Source organism: Oncorhynchus kisutch, linkage group LG18 (genome assembly GCF_002021735.2).
Source record: "Oncorhynchus kisutch isolate 150728-3 linkage group LG18, Okis_V2, whole genome shotgun sequence".
Lineage (NCBI taxonomy): Eukaryota > Metazoa > Chordata > Actinopteri > Salmoniformes > Salmonidae > Oncorhynchus > Oncorhynchus kisutch.
This window is the reverse complement of record NC_034191.2, coordinates 69,687,259-69,709,917: the sequence shown is the minus strand read 5'-3', so window position 1 is coordinate 69,709,917 and position 22,659 is coordinate 69,687,259. Positions and strand designations below refer to the sequence as shown.

Below are 22,659 nucleotides of genomic sequence, written 5' to 3'. Positions count from 1 at the left end.
TTAATTAACTCTGGACCTGAGAGCCAGAGCACCACTAGCTCCCAGGCTTCACCTGCAACCACACAGGAACCCTGACCTGGAAAGGTAACCCCAGAGAACCACTCACATTCAGCTTCCATATTGTTCAAGCATATCTTAAATGGCCTGCATAGTTCTGTAGTACAGTTGAAGTCAGAAGTTTACATACACTTAGGTTGGAGTCATTATAACTTGTTTTTCAACCACTCCACAGATTTCTTGTTAAACTATAGTTTTGGCAAGTTGGTTAGGACATCTACTTTGTGCATGACACAAGTTGGTTAGGACATCTACTTTGTGCATGACACAAGTTGGTTAGGACATCTACTTTGTGCATGACACAAGTTGGTTAGGACATCTACTTTGTGCATGACACAAGTTGGTTAGGACATCTACTTTGTGCATGACACAAGTTGGTTAGGACATCTACTTTGTGCATGACACAAGTTGGTTAGGACATCTACTTTGTGCATGACACAAGTTGGTTAGGACATCTACTTTGTGCATGACACAAGTTGGTTAGGACATCTACTTTGTGCATGACACAAGTTGGTTAGGACATCTACTTTGTGCATGACACAAGTTGGTTAGGACATTACTTTGTGCATGACACAAGTCATTTTTCCAACGATTGTTTACAAATGGATTATTTCACTTATAATTCACTGTATCACAATTCCAGTGGGTCAGAAGTTTACATACACTAAGTTGACTGTGCCTTTAAACAGCTTAGAAAATTCCAGAAAATGATGTCATGGCTTTAGAAGCTTCTGATAGGCTAATTGACATCATTTGAGTGAATTGGAGGTGTTCCTGTGGATGTATTTCAAGGCCTACTTTCAAACTCAGTACCTCCTTTGCTTGACATCATGGGAAAATCAAAAGAAATAAGCCAAGACCTCAGATTATTTTTTTTTGAGACCTCCACAAGTCTGGTTCATTCTTGGGAGCAATTTCCAAACGTCTAAAGGTACCATGTTCATCTGTACAAACAATAGTACGCAAGTATAAACACCATGGGACCACGCAGCCGTCATACCGCTCAGGAAGGAGACTCATTCTGTTTCCTAGAGATGAAGGTAGTTTGGTGCGAAAAGTGCAAATCAATCCCAGAACAACAGCAAAGGACCTTGTGAAGATGCTGGAGGAAACGGGTACAAAAGTATCTATATCCACAGTAAAACGAGTCCTATATCGACTTAACCTGAAAGGCCGCTCAGCAAGGAAGAAGCCACTGCTCCAAAACGGCCATAAAGCCAGACTACGTTTTGCAAATGGATAATGACCCCAAGCATACATCAAAGTTGTGGCAAAATGTCTTAAGGACAACAAAGTCAAGGTATTGGAGTGGCCATCACAAAGCACTGACTTCAATCCCACAGAAAATGTGTGGGCAGAACTGAAAAACTTGTGCGAGCAAGGAGGCCTACAAACCTGACTCCGTTACACCAGCTCTGTCAGGAGGAAGGGGCCAAATTTCACCCAATTTAGTGGGAAGATTCTGGAAGGCTACCTGAAGCGTTTGACCCAAGTTAAACAATTTAAAGGCAATGCTACAAAATACTAATTGAGTATATGTAAACCTCGGACCCACTGGGAATGTGATGAAAGAAATAGAAAGCTGAAATCATTCTCTCTACTATTATTCTGACATTTCACATTCTTAAAATAAAGTGGGGATCCTAACTGACCTAAAAACAGGGAATTTTTACTATTAAATGTCAGGAATTGTCAAACTGAGTTTAAATGTATTTGGCTAAGGTGTATGTAAACTCCCGACTTCAACTGTATGTACTAGTTGTACTAAGAGGGTAGAGTAGCACCTAGTACGGTAGGAGGTTCCACTGTCCTATGCAGCTTATTGTGCTGGCCAGGGCAAAACTACACACGATAAGTTGGCTGATCTCTAGATTTTAAGTACTGGCAGTAACTCCAACTCCTTTGAAACAGAACCCTATGATGTATCGTGCCAAATAAACAGGTCCCAACTGGGCTGTGGATGTTGGCACCAGGTTGAGAGAGAAGCCATAGGGGTAGTGTGCATTGTGCAAGGTAGTGGAGCGGGTGGTAGAATAGGAAGATAAGGTGAGTATGAGGTAATGCATTGATAGAGGACTGCCTTGGTGTGCCCGTTCAGTGCTAGAGCAGTCTCTTTCATTCCCCAACCTTGTCTTACTTAGGGCTGCCGATATGGACAAAATGTCATGTCACGATATTTGTCACATTTTTGGCGGTATTTCATGTTTTTGAATAATACATGTTCTAAATATGCTTTCTCATTAGTTCATGACCCTAGTGGGACAACGCATACATTATAAGGAATTTCAATGGGGCTTTCTCCATTTCTACTGTTCAATCCAACTCCAAACAAAAAATCATTTTCAGCATTTCCTTCAATTTTACTATCATTTCCCACACTGTTTCACACAGCATGATATGGGCAAAAATATCTAGGCCTAGTTAATTGAACTGTTGGAATCATGGACAAATAGAATAATCACTATGGTTTGAATATAGTTGGTAGCACCTAGAATACATTGTTTGACATGACGACAAATTATTAAACCGGGGAGGAATTATTGACAGGGTGGGAACCAAAGTGTTGGTCAGTGTTTCCTAATTAGAGGTTACATTACATGTTTTAGCCAACATATTCATACATCGCATATTCCTCTCTGATAAGATAGCGTTGCACAAACATGCTTATCTAGGCCTACACCAGCACTGGTACCAGGCTGTATTAGCTAGCTAGTTACAGTGCCTTGCGAAAGTATTCGGCCCCCTTGAACTTTGCGACCTTTTGCCACATTTCAGGCTTCAAACATAAAGATATAAAACTGTATTTTTTGGTGAAGAATCAACAAGTGGGACACAATCATGAAGTGGAACGACATTTATTGGATATTTCAAACTTTTTTAACAAATGGGCATGTGGAAGGAGGGGCATGTGGAAGGAGGGGCGTGTGGGGAGGGAGGAGGCGTGTGGGGAGGGGGGGAGCGTTGTGTGTAGGGAGGGTGTGTGGGGGGAGGGGTGTGTGGAGGGAGGGGGGAGGGGCGTGTGGGGGAGGGGCGTGTGGAGAGAGAGAGGGAGGGGAGGGAGGGAGAGGGGGCGTGTGGAGAGGGGGCGTGTGGAGAGGGGCGTGTGGGGAGGGGGGAGGGGCGTGTGGAGGGGAGGGAGGGAGAGGGGGCGTGTGGAGAGAGGGAGGAGGGGTGTGTGGATGGAGGGAAAGGGGGAGTGTGGAGGGAGAAGGGGCGTGTGGAGAGAGGATAAATGGAGTGAAGTTTTTATGACTACGCAAGTCAGTTAAGAACAAATTCTTATTTTCAATGATGGCCTAGGAACAGTGGGTTAACTACCTGTTCAGGTGCAGAACGACAGATTTGTACCATGTCAGCTCGGGGGTTTGAACTTGCAAGGGGAGGAGGGAGGGAGAGGAGTCAAGTGGAGAGAGCGAGTGAGACACGTGTAGGGGGGGAGAGACGTGTAGGGGGGAGGGAGAGGAGTGAAGTGGAGAGAGAAAGGAGTGGAGAGAGGGAGGAGGGAGGGAGAGGAGTCAATTGGCGAGAGAGTGAGACGCGAGTAGGGGGGAGAGATGTGGACGGGGAGGGAGGTAGGTAGAGTGAGGCAAACAGATGTAGAGAGAGTTAAACTGCACAGATCCCAGGATGGAAGCACAGGCAGGGGTCACACCAGCTTTCCCACTCTCCATCGGCCAAATCTGGAGAAAATGGGCAATTTGTGGCATTAATCACAATGGATTAGTGATTCTCATTGCTTAGTCATGCTCACAAAGCCTTTCATCGAAGACTGGCCTGCATTAACCTCTGCGCTCGCACACACGCACTCATCCCTGCACTGGGGCCGACTGCTCCTTGCCCATAGAAAATATACATTGCCAAGGAGATTCACATGGAATTCCACAGTGAGAGACATGCGATATCTTTCTCTCATCCTCTCTCACTCAAAGCTGAGAAACACATGCTGTAGAGACAAAGCAGAGGAATCTCATGCCCTCTTTTTCTTGCACTCACATACACACTAAGGTTTAGGTTACTGTAAGAGATTCAATTCACTCTTCACAGCAACATGCCCGTTCGCACACTCATAAATGCATAGTATTATTGGCTAAACATTATACTGACAGTGGCACTCGTTCTTCATTTGTCGGAACAGATAATTAGTCCTTCTTTACATCCTATTACTTGAATAATGTGTATTTTCTCTGTTTCTCTGAATGACATTCTGAATTCGCAGTGTGTTTTTGTGTGCCTCTGGTGTAAAATACTTATTGAAAGGTCTTTAGAGTTGACGGTGTACACCTGCTGTCTTGTTCCACATTGAGGTCTGTGTGTAAGTAGACGGCAGGTAGGCTAGCGGTTAAGAGCACTGGGCCAGTAACCGAAAGGTCGTTGGTTTGAATCCCCAAGCTGACTAGGTTTGGGGGGGGGGATTCTGTCTGTGTCCTTGAGCAAGGCACTCTTAACCCTAATTGCCCCTGTAAGTGGCTCTGAATAAGACTTGTTTTAGATCTGCTAAATGTTAATATAAAAGGCCTAGTGTTAATGCTAGTTAAAGGTTACTGGTACTAGGGGGCTAACCTGCTCTTATTTTCACTGTGTTTAGCATTGTAATAATGGATAATAAAACATTGAAATCGAAGTGTCTTCAAGGACACTGTACATAGTAAGAGTGATAAAACAATGATATAACATGTCTATTTCTTTAGGCATGGCAGAGCGATGGAACCCCGTCCACCAGCGAGGACTCTCTCTCCTACCGCCGTGGCTCCACATCTGACCCTGACCTTCGACCTCCAGCCCGACCCCGACCCCTCAGCGACCTTTACCCCTTGAAAGCTCATGTTTCGGTGGCAGTGCCCCCTTCTCTGCTGTCTGGGTGTGATGCTCAGGTACAGCCCATGACCTGTGACTTTAACAGTGAAGAGAGTAGACTGAACGGGTTCAACACAGCCACCTGGTCCAGCCCTGTGATAGGCCACCCCTCCAGGATCATGAGGCTCTTCTCTACCCAGAAGAAGTGCACTGTTCCTGGGGACAGTCAGGGCTCTACCAGGCCCCTCTCCTTCCAGGGCCCTCCATCCAGTGCCGGGGTCCCACAGGTTTGGCCAGGCCTGTCAGGGCTGACCGTCATGGGCTCCTTTAAGAAGCTACGCTCCTCAGTGCTCCAGGGTATCCAGAAACGAGGGACAGCCAATCAGCATGACGAGTACACCTCAGCAGCCATCCAGAGTGGAGATAATGTAATGGTCACAACCAATCAGAGCCCAAGACTTAGATGTGGAAAGAGCTATAGCGTCTCCAATGGGGTGTCTATTGGCCAACAGATGGCTGGGTTGAGCCCTTATGGTTCTGACAATGAAGATGAGGAGGAGGTAGTAGATGAGGAAGATGGACTACAGAGAAACACATGGTTCTCCAGGAGTATCCGGAGAGCATACGGGGCAGGGCGCATCTCACTGCTGGACGCTGGAGAGGGGAAACAAGGGGATGATCCAGGACTGGGGGTTTCAACCAATCAGAGGCCAGGTTCAGGCTCCGGTTCAGTGTCAGAGGTGAACCTCCATTTGGAGGAGAGTGTGAATGAAAATGTGAATGCGCTAAGCAGACTGAGCAAGAGTGCAGACAACCTACACCTCTTCAAGGGCCCTTTCAGAAACAAAGTCCCCTGTCCCTCTCCTCAGACAGACTCCCCGGGTGCCAATGGGGACCCCAGCATCCAGAGAACAGCCAGTGCCTCATCCGGTGACCTTAGGGACCGCAGCCAGAGTCCTGTTTGCTTTAGGAGTCCAGTGGGGGCCAAGGGCCACATGTTGAAGCTAGTGGGCAGTATAACTGACCTGACCGTGAGACGCAGACCTAACCCGCCTCCTGTCACCTCCCCGGGCTCCCCCGTGACCCCCTTGTCACCCCTCAGTCGTCTCCATGACGACTACTCACGCCGCACGCCCTGCCTGCCCGCCAGCGACCGCCAACGCCGGCCCTCGCCCGCCAGAACGAGAGCTGCAGCGGAGAGGAATAGTACTTCAGTACGACTGGAACACACGCCTACCATCCACCCCCAGCCCCAGTCTGAGTACCACCCAGCCCTGTTCCCCATAGAGCCCCAGGAGGGACCAGACCATGTCTTCGCTTTTCCCAGCATTAACCAGCCTTTCACTACAACCTCATTTTCCCTGAGTGCTCGTGCTCAGAGGAGCAGCCTGTGTGAGGGGGACAGGCCTCAGGAGAGACAGGGAGATGGGTGGAGAGCACGGTGTGATTCCACTCCACACCCCCAGCGGGAGCCCTGTGGGAGTCACAGAAAACACCAGCCAGACGTCAACGCAGAGGGAAAGACTGAACCAAAGCAGGTAAGAGAATACTTTGATAGTCCAAAGTGCTACACTGGCTCTGTCCTGTAGTGCTTTGGAATGGCTTGCCTACTGATCTGAAAGGTGTTATCAGGTGAAAGTGATGTGCTGGTAGTGACCACATCCTCTACATATTGTTGTTGATCAGCGGGCTCAAAGGAAACAGTGATTTGATCATAGAAAGCTTGTGGATTTATATTAAGAAGTAAAGTGGAAACACTGTCGTTGTCGTCAACATTGTTGCATGTGCTGCATTGACCGTGCAGACTGAAAGCAAATGGCTTGTGGTCAAGCAACAAAAATGTGAAGCTTGAGTGACAGAGGGCGGGGCTAGGTCTGTGAGGAACACTGCATGGAGAGAGAGAAGAGAGGTATTACGGTGTAAAAAATAAACATGGACGTGCCACACGGCATATCATATTTAACAAATTAAACATTCAAATACCGTTAGAGAAGGTAAAGTATAAACCCAAACCGGTCTCGGCATCAATACCGGTATATAGTCAAATCCGGTATCCCGCCTAGCCCTACTGATAACGCAAACTTGTTTCCCAAGTTTCTAAACCGTACCAAACCATCTTTGGTATAGTGTCACCATAATATTTGAATTGAGGAAGTGTGATCATAGTCATTAGGATATGTTGGCAACCCGCAATACGTCCTGAACGCCCCCCAGCCTTCAGGTGGGAGCTGAACAGTATGTCCTGAACGCCCCCCAGCCTTCAGGTGGGAGCTGAACAGTATGTCCTGAATGCCCCCCAGCCTTCAGGTGGGAGCTGAACAGTATGTCCTGAATGCCCCCCAGCCTTCAGGTGGGAGCTGAACAGTATGTCCTGAATGCCCCCCAGCCTTCAGGTGGGAGCTGAACAGTATGTCCTGAATGCCCCCCAGCCTTCAGGTGGGAGCTGAACAGTATGTCCTGAATGCCCCCCAGCCTTCAGGTGGGAGCTGAACAGTATGTCCTGAATGCCCCCCAGCCTTCAGGTGGGAGCTGAACAGTATGTCCTGAATGCCCCCCAGCCTTCAGGTGGGAGCTGAACAGTATGTCCTGAATGCCCCCCAGCCTTCAGGTGGGAGCTGAACAGTATGTCCTGAATGCCCCCCAGCCTTCAGGTGGGAGCTGAACAGTATGTCCTGAATGCCCCTCAGCCTTCAGGTGGGAGCTGAACAGTATGTCCTGAATGCCCCCCAGCCTTCAGGTGGGAGCTGAACAGTGAACTTGAGATGTATTTTAAAGCTATTGGATGAAAAAGTTGTCATTTCCCAACATTTAGGTCAGTTGTATGCTGCTGCTTTGTGATCTATTAACAGCAAGGGTTCCATTAAATAGGCATCATATTTTTGACATTTGGCAATATTCAATTCATACACAAAACAGATAAACTAAAGTATTCACTGTGAAAGTGAAAACAGTCAGGCCATTCATATATAGCTTATGCGCAGCACTTTGTTGAAGTTATTGTTTTCTTGCTGAAACTGCAAGCAACACCTGTCAAACTCAGACAATTCTCTCAAAACACACCGACTAGTATTATCAGTATGTTGTTCTGGTTGAAATTGTTACTCTCCTGCCTTGTAACGATTACTGACATGGCAGATTCAGATGGGGCTAAAATGACACGTGGTGTGTTCTGCTTGTGTACATAATTACATTACCCGACCACCCCCAGTAAAACTCATCCTGTCTGAATAGGGCTTAAGAGTAGTACTGTTGACCAGTCACTGATGAAGGGGCGTAGACTTCGGCCCCCGAGCTTCGACTTGCCTCTATGTGTGTGCACGAACAGCCAGGAAAAAGAACCTGCCGAACAACAAAACTATACCAAATGTTCATGTTTACGTGAACTGGTTTGACTAGGAAGCATGCGACAGTCTTAACATCACTCAAGGGTAGGGTAGCCTAGTGGTTAGAGCATTGGACTAGTAACCGAAAGGTTAGTAGTAACCGAAAGGTTGCAAGTTCATATCCCAGAGCTGACAAGGTACAAATCTGTCGTTCTGCCCCTGAACAGGCAGTTAACCCACTGTTCCTAGGCAGTCATTGAAAATAAGAATCTGTTCTTAACTGACTTGCCTAGTTAAATAAAGGTCAAATAAAAAATAAATAAAAAATTGGTCAAGTCAATTGTCAATCAAGCTCTACAGCCCAGCTGATTGGCTCCAGCCTTGTGTCGTATCTACTGTCACTCTACTCTGTGTCTCTGCGTTGGCAGTGTATTTGTCCCCACTTTGATTGTGTGACTGTAGAGGCCAGGTGTGGAGCCCAGCCACTCTGAAGGAGTACAACAGGCACAGTTCATTATTAGGATTTGTTTATGATTGGTGGTGGTGTGATTGCGTAAGCAAGCAGTGTTCCCGTTCCAGTGTGCTGTGTGTGGCTGGTTGGCTGTGTGGTTATCAGTAAATGCACTGCTGTCCCCTCCCTTACCCCCCCCAGCCAGCCCCTCTCTGCCCTCAACAGCAGGCAGGCCACGGGGACAAAGGCCACTAGTCACACTGAGCCTGGGAGAGTTTACTGAGGGAGTTGTAGGAAAACGCTATAGACACAACCAGGAATAATACACTAGGGTTGTTAGAGGACTAGAGGTCGATCAGAAGACTGGTTTATTTGATCGAGGACCATGATGGCAGGTTTTAGCTGATAATATGAGGGAAAGGAGCACATTTACTTTGGTTGAAGAGCGAGATGCAGGGGAACGTACAGTAGAGGACTAAAGGAGAGGGAGACCCAGGCCTCGGGACAGAGGCCTGCCAGTGGGTTGTCATTTGACCTTGATGCTGATCCACTGTGTACATTTCCAGTGCGTATGGACCAGACCAGACCAAGATCAGGAGGACCAGCAGGTAAGAGGACATCTCTGGGTAAATACAATTGAATTCAATCACTATTTGACACCATCCCTTTTGATTTAAACAAAGTTACATAAATTGCATGGACTCACTCTGTGCAATGTGTTTTAAAATTATTTTTGAATTGCTCCCTCTTCTCTCTACCCCAAACATACAATTATCTGTAAGGTCCCTTAGCCGGGCAGGGAATTTCAAACATAGATTCAACCACAAAGACCATGGAGGTTTTCCAATGCCTCGCAAAGATCATCACCTATTTGTAGATGGGTAAAAAATAAATAATTTAAAGCAGACATTGAATATCCCTTTGAGCATGGAGAAGTTATCAATTATACTTTGGATGGTGTATCAATACACCCAGTCACTATGAAGATGGTCTTTCTTCCTAACTTATTTGCCGGAGAGGCCAATGGTGACATTAAAACGGTTACGGAGTTTAATGGCTGTTATAGGAGAGAACTGAGGATGTATCAACATTGTAGTTACTCCACAACACTAACCTAATTGACAGTGAAAAGAAGGAATCCTAACAGAATAAAACTATTCCACAACATGCATCCTGGCACTAAAGTAATATTGCCAAAAATTGGCAAAGTAATTCACTTTTTGTCCTGAATACATACAAAGTTAGGTTTGGGGCAAATCCAATACAACACATTACTGAGTACTGTTCCATTTTTTCAAGCATGGTGGTGGCTGCATCATGTTATGGGTATGCTTGTAATCTTTAAGAACTGAGTGTTTTTCAGTATGAAACGGAATTGAACTAAGCATAGGCAAAATCCTAGAGGAAAATCTGGTTCAGTCTGCTTTCCACCAGCCACTGGAAGATGAATTCACCTTTCAGCAGGACAATAACCTAAAACAGAAGGCCAAATATACTTTGGAGTTGCTTACCAAGAAGATTGAATGTTCCTGAGTTACAGTTTTGACTTAAACCTGCTTGAAAAATCTATGGCTAGATTTAAATGGTTGTCTGGGGCCTCCTGGGTGGCGCAGTGGTCTAAGGCACTGCATCGCAGTGCTAGCTGTGCCACTAGAGAGACTGGTTCGAGTCCATGCTCTGTTGCAGCCGGCCGCGACCGGGAAGGCCATGGGTCGACGCACAATTGGCCTAGCGTGGTCCGGGTTAGGGATGGTTTGGCCGGTAGGGATATCCTCGTCTCATCGCGCTGGCTTCCGAGTTGGATGCACGCTGTGTTAAGAAGCAATGCAGGTTGGTTGGGTTGTGTTTCGGAGGACGCATGGCTCTCGACCTTCATCTCTCCCAAGTTCGTACTGGAGTTGTATAAATAGAAAAATCTATTTCATCCATTTTGAATTCAGGCTGTAGAATAAGTTGAGGGGTATGTATACTTTCTGAAGGCACTGTATGTATTTCGGTTTCATTCAAATTTAAAAGGGGTACTGTCAAAAAGTGATTGAGTTCAAATGAGTTCAAATTACCCCTCTCACTTTGGGGGGAAAAAAACAATACTAATGTCAAACTAGCCTTAAACAGAACAGAACACATTACAGTAGTAAGCTTTCTGGTCAGTTACAGATTAAACATTGCTCGATTTTTCAAATGACCAGTAACCTAAATAGGAATAAATGTGTACTCTGCTATCGCTCCTACTTGTGTGTACACATATAATTTGATAAGACCTTTTTATTTCTTGAGGTTATGTGATATGGGGAAAAGAATGTGCAAATATATATTAGAGTCCTAAGATATATATTAGTAACTTTCCACATTAATGACACGTCAACTAAATGGCATGCTCTGTTTTTGATTCAGACTTTCCTTCCTGCAGATGTTTGTTAGAAGCAAACATTATGGGGCATCTCATTGACCTTTTCATCTTTGCTCTCACCTTCAGTGTACGTTAGAAGAACAGGGCAGAGAGGCACTATTAGGGGGTGAAGAGACGCCCCCTCCTTCAGCCACCAGTACCCCTTCTCTCACACCAACATGGCCCCCAGAGTCTCCCACTTCACCCATGTCACCGACGAAAATAGGTTCCACAGAAACGTCCACGTCCTTCATCCCCAGGCAAAGGGCGGGCCGATCGAGACCTCGACCAATCTCTGACTACGCTCAGCTGGTAGCCAGGAAGTACGCCATCCCCGAGGAGGAGACGGAGCTACATCCTAAGGAGAGGACTACAAATGGAACTCTCTATCAAGACGGCAAAAGCAATGGAGGCTCGCAGGACAGTGACAGCACAGGGAACTACAATATGAATGGAGATCTCCCGTGCCGGAGGAGACAGCCAATGTCTGTTATTGGAGGAGCTGAGGAGAGAGAGGACCGTCTGCCTTCTGTAAGAACCTCACCTCTAAACAATGGCTAGATATATACTGAACAGAAATATAAACGCAACATGTAAAGTGTTGGTCCCATGTTTCATGAGCTGAAATTAAAGATCCCAGAAATTTTCCATATGAACCAAAAGCTTGTTTCTCCCATTTTGTGCAGATTTTTTTATATCCCTGTTAGTGAGCAGTTCTCCTTTGCCAAGATAACCCATCCACCTGACAGGTGTGGCATATCAAGAATCTGATTAAACAGCACGATCATTACACAGGTGCACCTTGTGCTGGGGGCAATAAAAGGCCCCTCTAACATGTGCAGTTTTGTCACAACACCATGCCACAGATGTCTTAAGTTGTTGTCAGAATTGAATGTTAATTTCTCTACCATAAGCCACCTCCAACGTCATTTTAGAGAATTTGGCAGTGCGACCAACTGGCCTCACAACCGCAGACCACATGTAACCACGCCAGCCCAGGACATCCACATATTCACCTGCGGGATTGTCTGAGACCAGCCACCTGGACAGCTGATGAAACTGTGGGTTTGTTTAACTGAAGAATTTCTGCACAAACTGTCAGAAACGTCTCAGGGAAGCTCATCTGGCTGCTTGTCGTCTTCAGCAGGGTCTTGACTTGACTGCAGTTCTGCGTCGTAACTGACTTTAGTGGAAAAAGGCTCACCTTCGATTGTCACTGGCACGTTGGGTAAGTGTTCTCTTCACGGGCAAATGGCTGGCAGCATGCGTATATGGTGTTATGTGGGCGAGCGGTTTGCTGATGTCAACGTTGTGAACAGAGACCCCCATGGTGGCGGTAAGGTTATGGTGTGGGCAGGCAAAAGTTACAAACAACAAACACATTTAGCATTTTACCGATGGCATTTTGAATGCACAGCTATACGGTGACGGGATTCTGAGGCCCGTTGTCGTGCCATTCATCTGCCACCATCACCTCATGTTTCAGCATGATGATGCACGGCCCCATGTCGCAAGAATCTGTAAGTAATTACTTGAAGCTGAACATGTCCCAGTTCTTCAATGCATGCATACTCACCAGACATGTTTGGGATTCTCTGGATCGACATGTATGACAGTGGTCCAGTTCCCTCCAATATCAAGCAACTTCACACAGCCATGGAAGAGGAGTGGGACAGCATTCCACAGGCCACGATCAACAGTCTGATCAACTCTATGCGATGTGTCGCGCGCGCTGCATGAGGCAAATGGTGATCACACCAAATACTGCCTGGTTTTTTAAATGTATCTGTGACCAACATATACAGTACCAGTCAAAAGTTTGAACACACCTACTCATTCAGGGGGGTTTTCTTTATTTTTACTATTTTATACATTGTAGAATAATATTGAAGACATCAAAACTATGAAATAACACATGAAATCATGTAGTAACTAAAAAAGTGTTAAACAAATCAAGATATATTTTAGATTCTTCAAAGTAGCTACTCTTTGCCTTTGATAGCTTTGCACACTATTGGCATTCTCTCAACTAGCTTCATGAGGAATGTTTTTCCAACAGTCTTGAAGGAGTTCCCACATACAGTGCCTTGAGAAAGTATTCGGCCCCCTTGAACTTTGCGACCTTTTGCCACATTTCAGGCTTCAAACATAAAGATATAAAACTGTATTTTTTTGTGAAGAATCAACAAGTGGGACACAATCATGAAGTGGAACGACATTTATTGGATATTTCAACCTTTTTTTAACAAATCAAAAACTGAAAAGTTGGGCGTGCAAAATTATTCAGCCCCCTAAGTTAATACTTTGTAGCGCCACCTTTTGCTGCGATTACAGCTGTAAGTTGCTTGGGGTATGTCTCTATCAGTTTTGCACATCGAGAGACTGAAATTTTTTCCCATTCCTCCTTGCAAAACAGCTCGAGCTCAGTGAGGTTGGATGGAGAGCATTTGTGAACAGCAGTTTTCAGTTCCACAGATTCTCGATTGGATTCAGGTCTGGACTTTGACTTGGCCATTCTAACACCTGGTTATGTTTATTTTTGAACCATTCCATTGTAGATTTTGCTTTATGTTTTGGATCATTGTCTTGTTGGAAGACAAATCTCCGTCCCAGTCTCAGGTCTTTTGCAGACTCCATCAGGTTTTCTTCCAGAATGGTCCTGTATTTGGCTCCATCCATCTTCCAAACTATTTTAACCATCTTCCCTGTCCCTGCTGAAGAAAAGCAGGCCCAAACCATGATGCTGCCAGCACCATGTTTGACATTGGGGATGGTGTGTTCAGGGTGATGAGCTGTGTTGCTTTTACGCCAAACATAACGTTTTGCATTGTTGCCAAAAAGTTCAATTTTGGTTTCATCTGACCAGAGCACCTTCTTCCACATGTTTGGTGTGTCTCCCAGGTGGCTTGTGGCAAACTTTAAACGACACTTTTTATGGATATCTTTAAGAAATGGCTTTCTTCTTGCCACTCTTCCATAAAGGCCAGATTTGTGCAATATACGACTGAGCTCAGCTATAGATCTCTGCAGTTCATCCAGAGTGATCATGGGCCTCTTGGCTGCATCTCTGATCAGTCTTCTCCTTGTATGAGCTGAAAGTTTAGAGGGATGGCCAGGTCTTGGTAGATTTGCAGTGGTCTTCTGCACACCAATATCTCTACCTGTACATGACCATCTGATCTTTTATCACTCCAGTGTTAATCTGCAAAATTGTAATTATTTGCCTACCTCCTCATGCCTTTTGCACACATTGTATATAGACCCCCCCTTCGTTTTCTACTGTGTTATTGACTTGTTAATTGTTTACTCCATGTGTAACTCTTTGTTGTATGCTCACACTGCTATGCTTTATCTTGGCCAGGTCGCAGTTGTAAATGAGAACTTGTTCTCAACTAGCCTACCTGGTTAAATAAAGGTGTTCTCAACTAGCCTACCTGGTTAAATAAAGGTGTTCTCAACTAGCCTACCTGGTTAAATAAAGGTGAAATAAAAAAATAAAATAAAAAAATACTCCTTCCATTTCAATATTATCGCTTGCACAGTGCTCCTTGGGATGTTTAAAGCTTGGGAAATCTTTTTGTATCCAAATCCGGCTTTAAACTTCTTCACAACAGTATCTCTGACCTGCCTGGTGTGTTCCTTGTTCTTCATGATGCTCTCTGCGCTTTTAACGGACCTCTGAGACTATCACAGTGCAGGTGCATTTATACGGAGACTTGATTACACACAGGTGGATTGTATTTATCATCATTAGTCATTTAGGTCAACATTGGATAATTCAGAGATCCTCACTGAACTTCTGGAGAGAGTTTGCTGCACTGAAAGTAAAGGGGCTGAATAATTTTGCACGCCCAATTTTTCAGTTTGATTTGTTAAAAAAGTTTGAAATATCCAATAAATGTCATTCCACTTCATGATTGTGTCCCACTTGTTGTTGATTCTTCACAAAGAAATACAGTTTTATATCTTTATGTTTGAAGCCTGAAATATGGCAAAAGGTCGCAAAGTTCAAGGGGGCCAAATACTTTCGCAAGGCACTGTATGTGTATCACTGCAGAATGCTGTGGTAACCATGCTGGTTGTGTGCCTTGAATTCTAAATAAATCACAGACAGTGTCACCAGCAAAGCACAATCACACCACCTCCTCCATGCTTCACGGTGGGAACCACACATGCAGAGATAATCCGTTCACCTACTCTACGTCTCACAAAGACACGGCGGTTGGAACCAAAAATCTAATTCGGACTCATCAGACCAAAGGACAGATTTCCACCGGTCTATTGTCCATTGCTTGTGTTTCTTGGCCCAAGCAAGTCTCTACTTACTATTGGTTTCCTTTAGTAGTGGTTTCTTTGCAGCAATTCGACCATGAAGGCCTGATTCACGTAGTCTCCTCTGAACAGTTGAGATGTATCTGTTACTTAAACTCTGAAGCATTTGCAGCCCAAATAATCTGAGGTGCAGTTTACTAATGAACTTATCCTCTGCAGCAGAGGTAACTCTGGGCATTCCTTTCCTGTGGCTGTCCTCATGAGAGCCAGTTTCATCATAGCACTTGATGGTTTCTGCGACTGCACTTGAAGGAACTTTTAAAGTTCTTGAAATGTTCCGTGTTGACTGACCTTCATGTCTTAAAGTAATGGACTGTCGTTCCTACCATAATATGGACTTGGTATTTTACCAAATAGGGTTTTCTGTATACCACCCCTACCTAGTCACAACACAATTGATTAGCTCATTAAGAAGGAAAGAAATTCCACAAATTAACTTTTAACATGTCACACATGTTAATTGAAATACATTCCAGGTGACTTACTCATGAAGCTGGTTGAGAGAATGCCAAGAGTGTGCAAAGCTGTCATCAAGGCAAAGGATGGCTACTTTGAAGAATCTCAAATATAAAATGTATTTTGATTTAGTTAACACTTTTTTTTGGTTTTTACATGATTCCATATGTTATTTCATAGTTTTGACATCTTCACTATCATTCTACAATGTAAAAAATTAAGAAAAACCCTGGTATGAGTAGGGTGTCCGAACTTTTGGCTGGTAATGTACATATCTGTATTTCCAGTCGTGAAATCCATAGATTCGGGCCTAATGAATTAACTGATTTCCTTATGAACTGTAACTCAGTGAAATCATTTACACCATCTGTATTCCAGAGGAAATGCCCAGTATGTATTATAATGCCCTGTTTGTGATTTGTTCCCAAAGGCCCTAACACTGTCCTCTCCATGTCCCTCTAGCCCCTGTCGCGGCCCCCTGTCCCGTCCCACCAAGTGCCCCCCTACAAAGCGGTGTCGGCCAGGTTCCGCCCCTCCACCTTCTCCCAGAGCACCCCCATCGGACTGGACCGCCTCGGACGACGCAAACTACACAGAGTCCTCAGTGTTGAGGGTGTGTGTGTGTATGTGTGAAAGAGAGGAATAAAGATGGAGAGAGCTTGTCTGTGAGAATGAGGCAGAGTGGGGTTGAGTGATGAGGGTGTGTGAGAATGAGGCAGAGTGGGGTTGAGTGGTGAGGGTGTGTGAGAATGAGGCAGAGTGGGGTTGAGTGGTGAGGGTGTGAGAATGAGGCAGAGGGGGTCTAGTGTCTGTAAATTAACAGCAAAACAGACAAGCTCTTTGAAAGTGTGATGTAAACGTATGTCTCCCCTCTTTCAGTGTGTGTGAGAGCATGTATAATGTTTGTAACTGTATTCTCCCCAAAGCAGACGCCGGCTCAGAACGTTCTGCAGCGGTGGATGGTGACAGTGTGAGTGAGGAGGAGGGGAGCTTCGATGAGCTCAGCGACGTCACAACGTACCTGCAGCCTGGGGTGGAGCTGTCTGCTCTCAGCCAGGTGAGCTGCCCACCTGGGTGTTGACCTGCAGAGTGTGTTCTGTTACCTGGCAACAGACGTAACGTCTCTCCAAGTCAACATGCCGTTTCTGCCAAGTCGTCTCTGATGTTTCTATTTCTATGTGATTGTGTGTGATCTGTTTTGGTCCAAATTTGGACACGGCTGTGGTGTCCAAGTCCAAGCATAATCTGTGTGTCGGACATGAGTGTGCTGTGCATGTAATCTGTATTTATCTGTGCGTGTCTGTCATTACATGAAACTCTATCTCTGACTCTGTAACTCTGAGTGCAGAGAAACATCAGGGGAATAATGTGACTTCTCATTTCTTTAACTGGAAAATCTTCAGCCATCAGACAGTCTGATGTATGTAATAGTTTTTTATATATATATCTCTGTGTGTGTGTGTGTGTGTGTGTGTCAGTGGATAAGCCAGGGTCAAGCGGTGTATGCGGAGGCCCTGTGGGACCATGTGACGATGGAGGAGCAGGAGCTGGCGTTCAAGGCGGGGGATGTGATCCGGGTGCTGGAGGCCCCTCACAAGGACTGGTGGTGGGGCATGGGGGCAGACAGGGAGGCCTGGTTCCCCTCTAGCTTCGTCAGGGTAAAACTACTCTAATCACTTTTCCATCCAGTTTTTATGTGAGTAAAGTCCTACCCTATAAAAAAATATACAAAATCGCAACAGCTGTGATGGAATCAGGAAGTTTTGGTACAATTTTATAAATGCCGACAGATCATTTGTTTGTTCGACATGGTGGGATCATTTTGTGTCGGTAAAATGTATTATGCAAGAAATTTCCAAAGACCAGAGTAGGCACATTTGCTATTTAACTCAACCGTTTTTGTGACAAAACTATCGGAGTTGAAATGCGATGCAAACACATTGAACTTTAGAATTTTATTCGGTACATGAGAAGTACATTTTGTGTCATCAAGTCCTTCTGGTGCACTAACCCTGATTTTTCTTACATTTTCAATTTCAATCAGTCAATTATTCACCATTTCTTCATGTTTTTATTTATATTTTTACACAAAAACAAGATATAGCTCAGGCCATAAAGCAGAAAACTAAAGAAAGGGCCACAAACAAAACTGTCTGTACAAGACATGATGGTTGGGTTGTTGAAATATAAGAAGTGTCCATGTTTTGTCTAAGTGGACATTGACCTCCCTGTGTAATTGATGTTTACTGTAGACCCTCCCAGCCAAAGGCTCTGAAACTGGCTTAGTGCCAACCACGCCCCTTAGTAGTGTGTGTTCAAGAGCTGAGGGGTTCAGAGGTTTCAGTGGTTTCCCTGGTGACTTGTGTTGATTGACAGTTACGTCTTAGTAAGGCAAGCTATGGTAACCATGGCGAGGCCAGTTAATTGATAGGTGGGTGACCGCTTGGTAATTTCCCTTATTGGTGATTGTTATTGACGGACAGGGGCTTGTTAACCATACATGGTGTTTCCAATGTTACCATAGGGATGTAGGTTGGATTAAGTTTCATTTATAGATGCTAGTTAACTAGGTGGACTGTGTGACTCAGGTTTCCCTGGTAACGTGGGGGAGTGTGTTTTGATTGACAGGTTCGTGTGAACCAGGAGGAGGACTCAGGAGCAGAAAGTGTAGAGAGTTGTGCTCTGGACCAAGAGGACCCACACACTGACACCCGGGATACTCAAACACACAGCGCCGAGCACCGTGAGCAGATGAGGACTAACGTGGTCAAAGAGATCATGAATACTGAACGCATCTACATCAAACATCTCCGGGACATCTGTGAGGTGGGTGGAGGCTCGACCACAACCACCAACATTAACCGACCCTAACCCATCTCTTTCCACCATCACTGATATTACAACTAGAACTCTGGATTCCCACCAGCTTTTCTGCCCATTGGCTCCCCCTGCTGGTCAAACCTTAGCATTGAACACAACATCTATGTGTGTTTTTTTCTGCATAGAAAAGTCTTGGGTGGGCCACCTGTTTTTTCAGGGGCCTATATCCAAATAGATACATTTTTATTAGTGTTATTTATTTTTATTAAAATTATTTTCAGGATAGACATTTTTTCCAGTGTTAACTTAAAAGACTAAAACCAGATATAAAGTATGTAGAAAAGATAACATACTAGTGTATTTTGTGATAAGATCATCTTTGAGAACTAACAATCACAAAAATTAAAGTGACAGTCAGGGGGGCCCCCGTTTGATCTTGTTTGTGTTGCTCAGATAGCATAAGCTATGGTGAAATGTGTAGAATTGCAGGACATTTGCTTTAAAACTGCACATTTTCTGTCTCATGTAAAATGTGTATAAATGTACACATTAGCTTTAAAACCGCTACATTTTGTCACTGCGCCCAACAGGAGGGCCTCTAAAATGTTTGATCCGAGACCACACCATTGGCCGTGCCCTACCACTTAAGCCTCATTTTGACCCAGACAAAATGTCTAATGCTTTTCCCAGGGCTATATCCGTCAGTGTGGTAAACACCCGGGCATGTTCACTGAGCTGCAGCTGAAGACCATCTTCAGTAACATCGAGGACATCTACAAGTTCCAGAGACAGTTCCTCAAAGACCTGGAGAGGAAGTACAACACAGACCAGCCTCACCTCAGTGAGATAGGAGCCTGTTTCCTCTTACAGGTACGCTATACCCTTTGTGTACACACTTTCTTTACACTCACACACTTTTTTCAGAATTGGATCCAGTGTTTTTCCATACCATCATCTTTTTGCTCTGTGAGTACATTACACAGTTATACATTTCAACATCGTCATATCCCCGTTTGGCTCTATTGAACTATTTTGCCTCTCTCCCTCCCGGCTTTTCCACCCCCCACACTCTTTCCTTCCTTACCCACTCTCTCACCCTCTTCACTCACCCCCCCCATCCTCTTATCCTCTCTCTCAGGGGGAGGGGTTTTCCATCTACTCTGAGTACTGTAACACCCACCCTGCAGCGTGTGGGGAGCTGCAGCGCCTCATGAAGCTGGGCAGGTACAAGCACTTCTTTGAGGCCTGCCGGCTGCTGCAGCAGATGATTGACATCTCCATCGCCGGCTTCCTGCTCACGCCTGTCCAGAAGATCTGCAAGTACCCCCTGCAGTTGGGAGAGCTGCTCAAATACACCCCCAAAGACCACAGGTAGGCCACAACACACACTGGGCACTTTTTTCCTTTACGAACTTCACAACATATACTCACTCACACGAATACACACACAAACCTTTTCACACTCTCCAATGTTGTTGATGTTGTGTTCTGTAGTGACTATGGTGGAGTTAGTGATGCGTACGAGGCGATGAAGAATGTGGCGAGCCTGATCAACGAGGGGAAAAGGAGGCTGGAGAGTGTTGACGCCATAGCTCACTGGCAGGTGGCCATCCTACGCTGGGAGGTGAGGCTCCTCACAACCTGTTTACATTGTTACTGTAGGAGGAACCTGTTACCACCATACTATTACATGGCTACTACAGTGTTTATGTTAAGGCTTTGCATCAAAACCCATTTCAACCTTGTGCTCGTCTCCTGTACTCAGTCTGGGAAATAAGGTGTCGTTTATCATGGGTCCATGCTATCCGGGGTCCTTGGGGCATCCCTACCCCATTTGAAGTTGAAATGTAAAAAAGTTAAGGGGTATGGTAAGGTTAGGGTAGAGACTTCCCAAGGATCCCAGCTAGCACTAACCATAAGATGTAGACAATGACTCAACCAATGACCTGACAAATGCAACCCCCTCTCTGAACCAGTATCTGGGCAGAGGAGGAGACGATGAATGACTAGTCTCAAATCACCTCTTCGGTACTGCCAATAAAATCCCTCATTACTACCACGTACATGTCGGCTGATCCAGCAGCAGTACACTAACCAATCATCAATCAACCTGTAATCATATTTAATGCAAGTAGATTAAGTAGACCATGTTAATAGAGATCAAGTAGGTTAAGTAGACCATGTTAATAGAGACCAAGTAGGTTAAGTAGACCATGTTAATAGAGACCAAGTAGGTTAAGTAGACCATGTTAATAGAGACCAAGTAGGTTAAGTAGACCATGTTAATAGAGCTTTCCGAAGAGGGCGATTTGGCATGTACATTTTTATGTCGATTTTTTTGGGGGATGTACATACCTGGTGTGACGGCAGTAAATGACGATAGTTGCTCAGCGAAACATATTTTGTGAGTAACTGATGTATTTTGACATAATGCTTGCATAGCTGTCTAATGGGAAAATGAATGGTAGCAAACTGGGCTAGAGATGAGACTAGTCATATTCATTGTCTCCTCCTCTGCCCAGATACTGGTTCACCCCCCTCTCTCTCTCTGTGTGTGCTCTCTCCCAGGGAGCGGATGTTCTGGAGTGCAGCTCGGAGCTGATCCACTCTGGGGAACTCACCCGGATTGTCCGACAGGGCAACAAGACGCAGCAGCGCAGCTTCTTCCTGTTCGACCACCAGCTGGTGTTCTGTAAGAAGGACGTACTGCGCCGCGACCTGCTGCACTACCGTGGTCGCCTGGACATGGACAACACATCGGTGCTGCAGATGCCCGATGGCAGGGACCCCGAGCTGGGCATCTTGCTGAGGAACGCCTTGCGGCTCCGGAACAGCTCTACCCTGGAGACCCTGTGTTACCTCTGCTGCAGGAAACCCCAGGATAGACAACGCTGGCTGCAGGCCTTCGCCAGGGAGAGACAGAGGGTACAGGAGGACCAGGAGATGGGTGAGAAGGAGTGGGAAGGAGAGACTGATGAGGGAAAGGGAAGGAGAGACTGATGAGGGAAGTGGGAAAAGGATGGAGAGACTGACGGAAGTGGAAAGGGATGGAGAGACTGAGGGAAGTGGAAAAGGATGGAGAGACTGAGGGAAGTGGAAAGGGATGGAGAGACTGAGGGAAGTGGAAAAGGATGGAGAGACTGATGAGGGAAGTGGAAAGGGAAGGAGATACTGAGGAGGGAAGAGGAAAGGGAAGGAGATACTGAGGAAAGGGAAGGAGATACTGAGGAAAGGGAAGGAGATACTGAGGAAAGGGAAGGAGATACTGAGGAAAGGGAAGGAGATACTGAGGAAAGGGAAGGAGATACTGAGGAAAGGGAAGGAGATACTGAGGAAAGGGAAGGAGATACTGAGGAAAGGGAAGGAGATACTGAGGAAAGGGAAGGAGATACTGAGGAAAGGGAAGGAGATACTGAGGAAAGGGAAGGAGATACTGAGGAAAGGGAAGGAGATACTGAGGAAAGGGAAGGAGATACTGAGGAAAGGGAAGGAGATACTGAGGAAAGGGAAGGAGATACTGAGGAAAGGGAAGGAGATACTGAGGAAAGGGAAGGAGATACTGAGGAAAGGGAAGGAGATACTGAGGAAAGGGAAGGAGATACTGAGGAAAGGGAAGGAGATACTGAGGAAAGGGAAGGAGATACTGAGGAAAGGGAAGGAGATACTGAGGAGGGAAGGGAAGGAGATACTGAGGAGGGAAGGGAAGGAGATACTGAGGAGGGAAGGGAAGGAGATACTGAGGAGGGAAGGGAAGGAGATACTGAGGAGGGAAGGGAAGGAGATACTGAGGAGGGAAGGGAAGGAGATACTGAGGAGGGAAGGGAAGGAGATACTGAGGAGGGAAGGGAAGGAGATACTGAGGAGGGAAGGGAAGGAGATACTGAGGAGGGAAGGGAAGGAGATACTGAGGAGGGAAGAGGAAAGGGGTGGCGTCTAGAAGAGGGGTTGATGGGAAAGGTGTTTCCCATGTCTCCTTCATGTAGCCTAACTCTTAAACACACACATTCATGCACGTTTTTTTTTGTATACTGACTCTA

At 45.6% G+C, this 22,659-nt stretch overlaps 1 protein-coding gene across 4 annotated transcripts in view; it reads left to right on the top strand.

Annotated features, from left to right (window-relative positions):
- spata13 (spermatogenesis associated 13) overlaps positions 1-22,659 on the top strand; it is a 32,081-nt gene that overhangs the window by 6,946 nt on the left and 2,476 nt on the right. The window contains exons 2-12 of one of the 4 annotated variants that reach the window (XM_020508938.2): positions 4,746-6,389; positions 9,192-9,233; positions 11,102-11,545; positions 16,265-16,415; positions 16,732-16,859; positions 17,281-17,460; positions 18,431-18,628; positions 19,313-19,492; positions 19,761-19,993; positions 20,117-20,246; positions 21,191-21,569. In XM_020508938.2, the coding sequence (XP_020364527.2) occupies positions 4,746-6,389; positions 9,192-9,233; positions 11,102-11,545; positions 16,265-16,415; positions 16,732-16,859; positions 17,281-17,460; positions 18,431-18,628; positions 19,313-19,492; positions 19,761-19,993; positions 20,117-20,246; positions 21,191-21,569 (3,709 nt within the window). Of the gene's footprint in view, positions 1-4,745; positions 6,390-9,191; positions 9,252-11,101; positions 11,546-16,264; positions 16,416-16,731; positions 16,860-17,280; positions 17,461-18,430; positions 18,629-19,312; positions 19,493-19,760; positions 19,994-20,116; positions 20,247-21,190; positions 21,570-22,659 lie in introns of all 4 variants that reach the window. The other 3 variants (XM_031796660.1, XM_031796662.1, XM_031796663.1) reach the window with 3 other exon arrangements.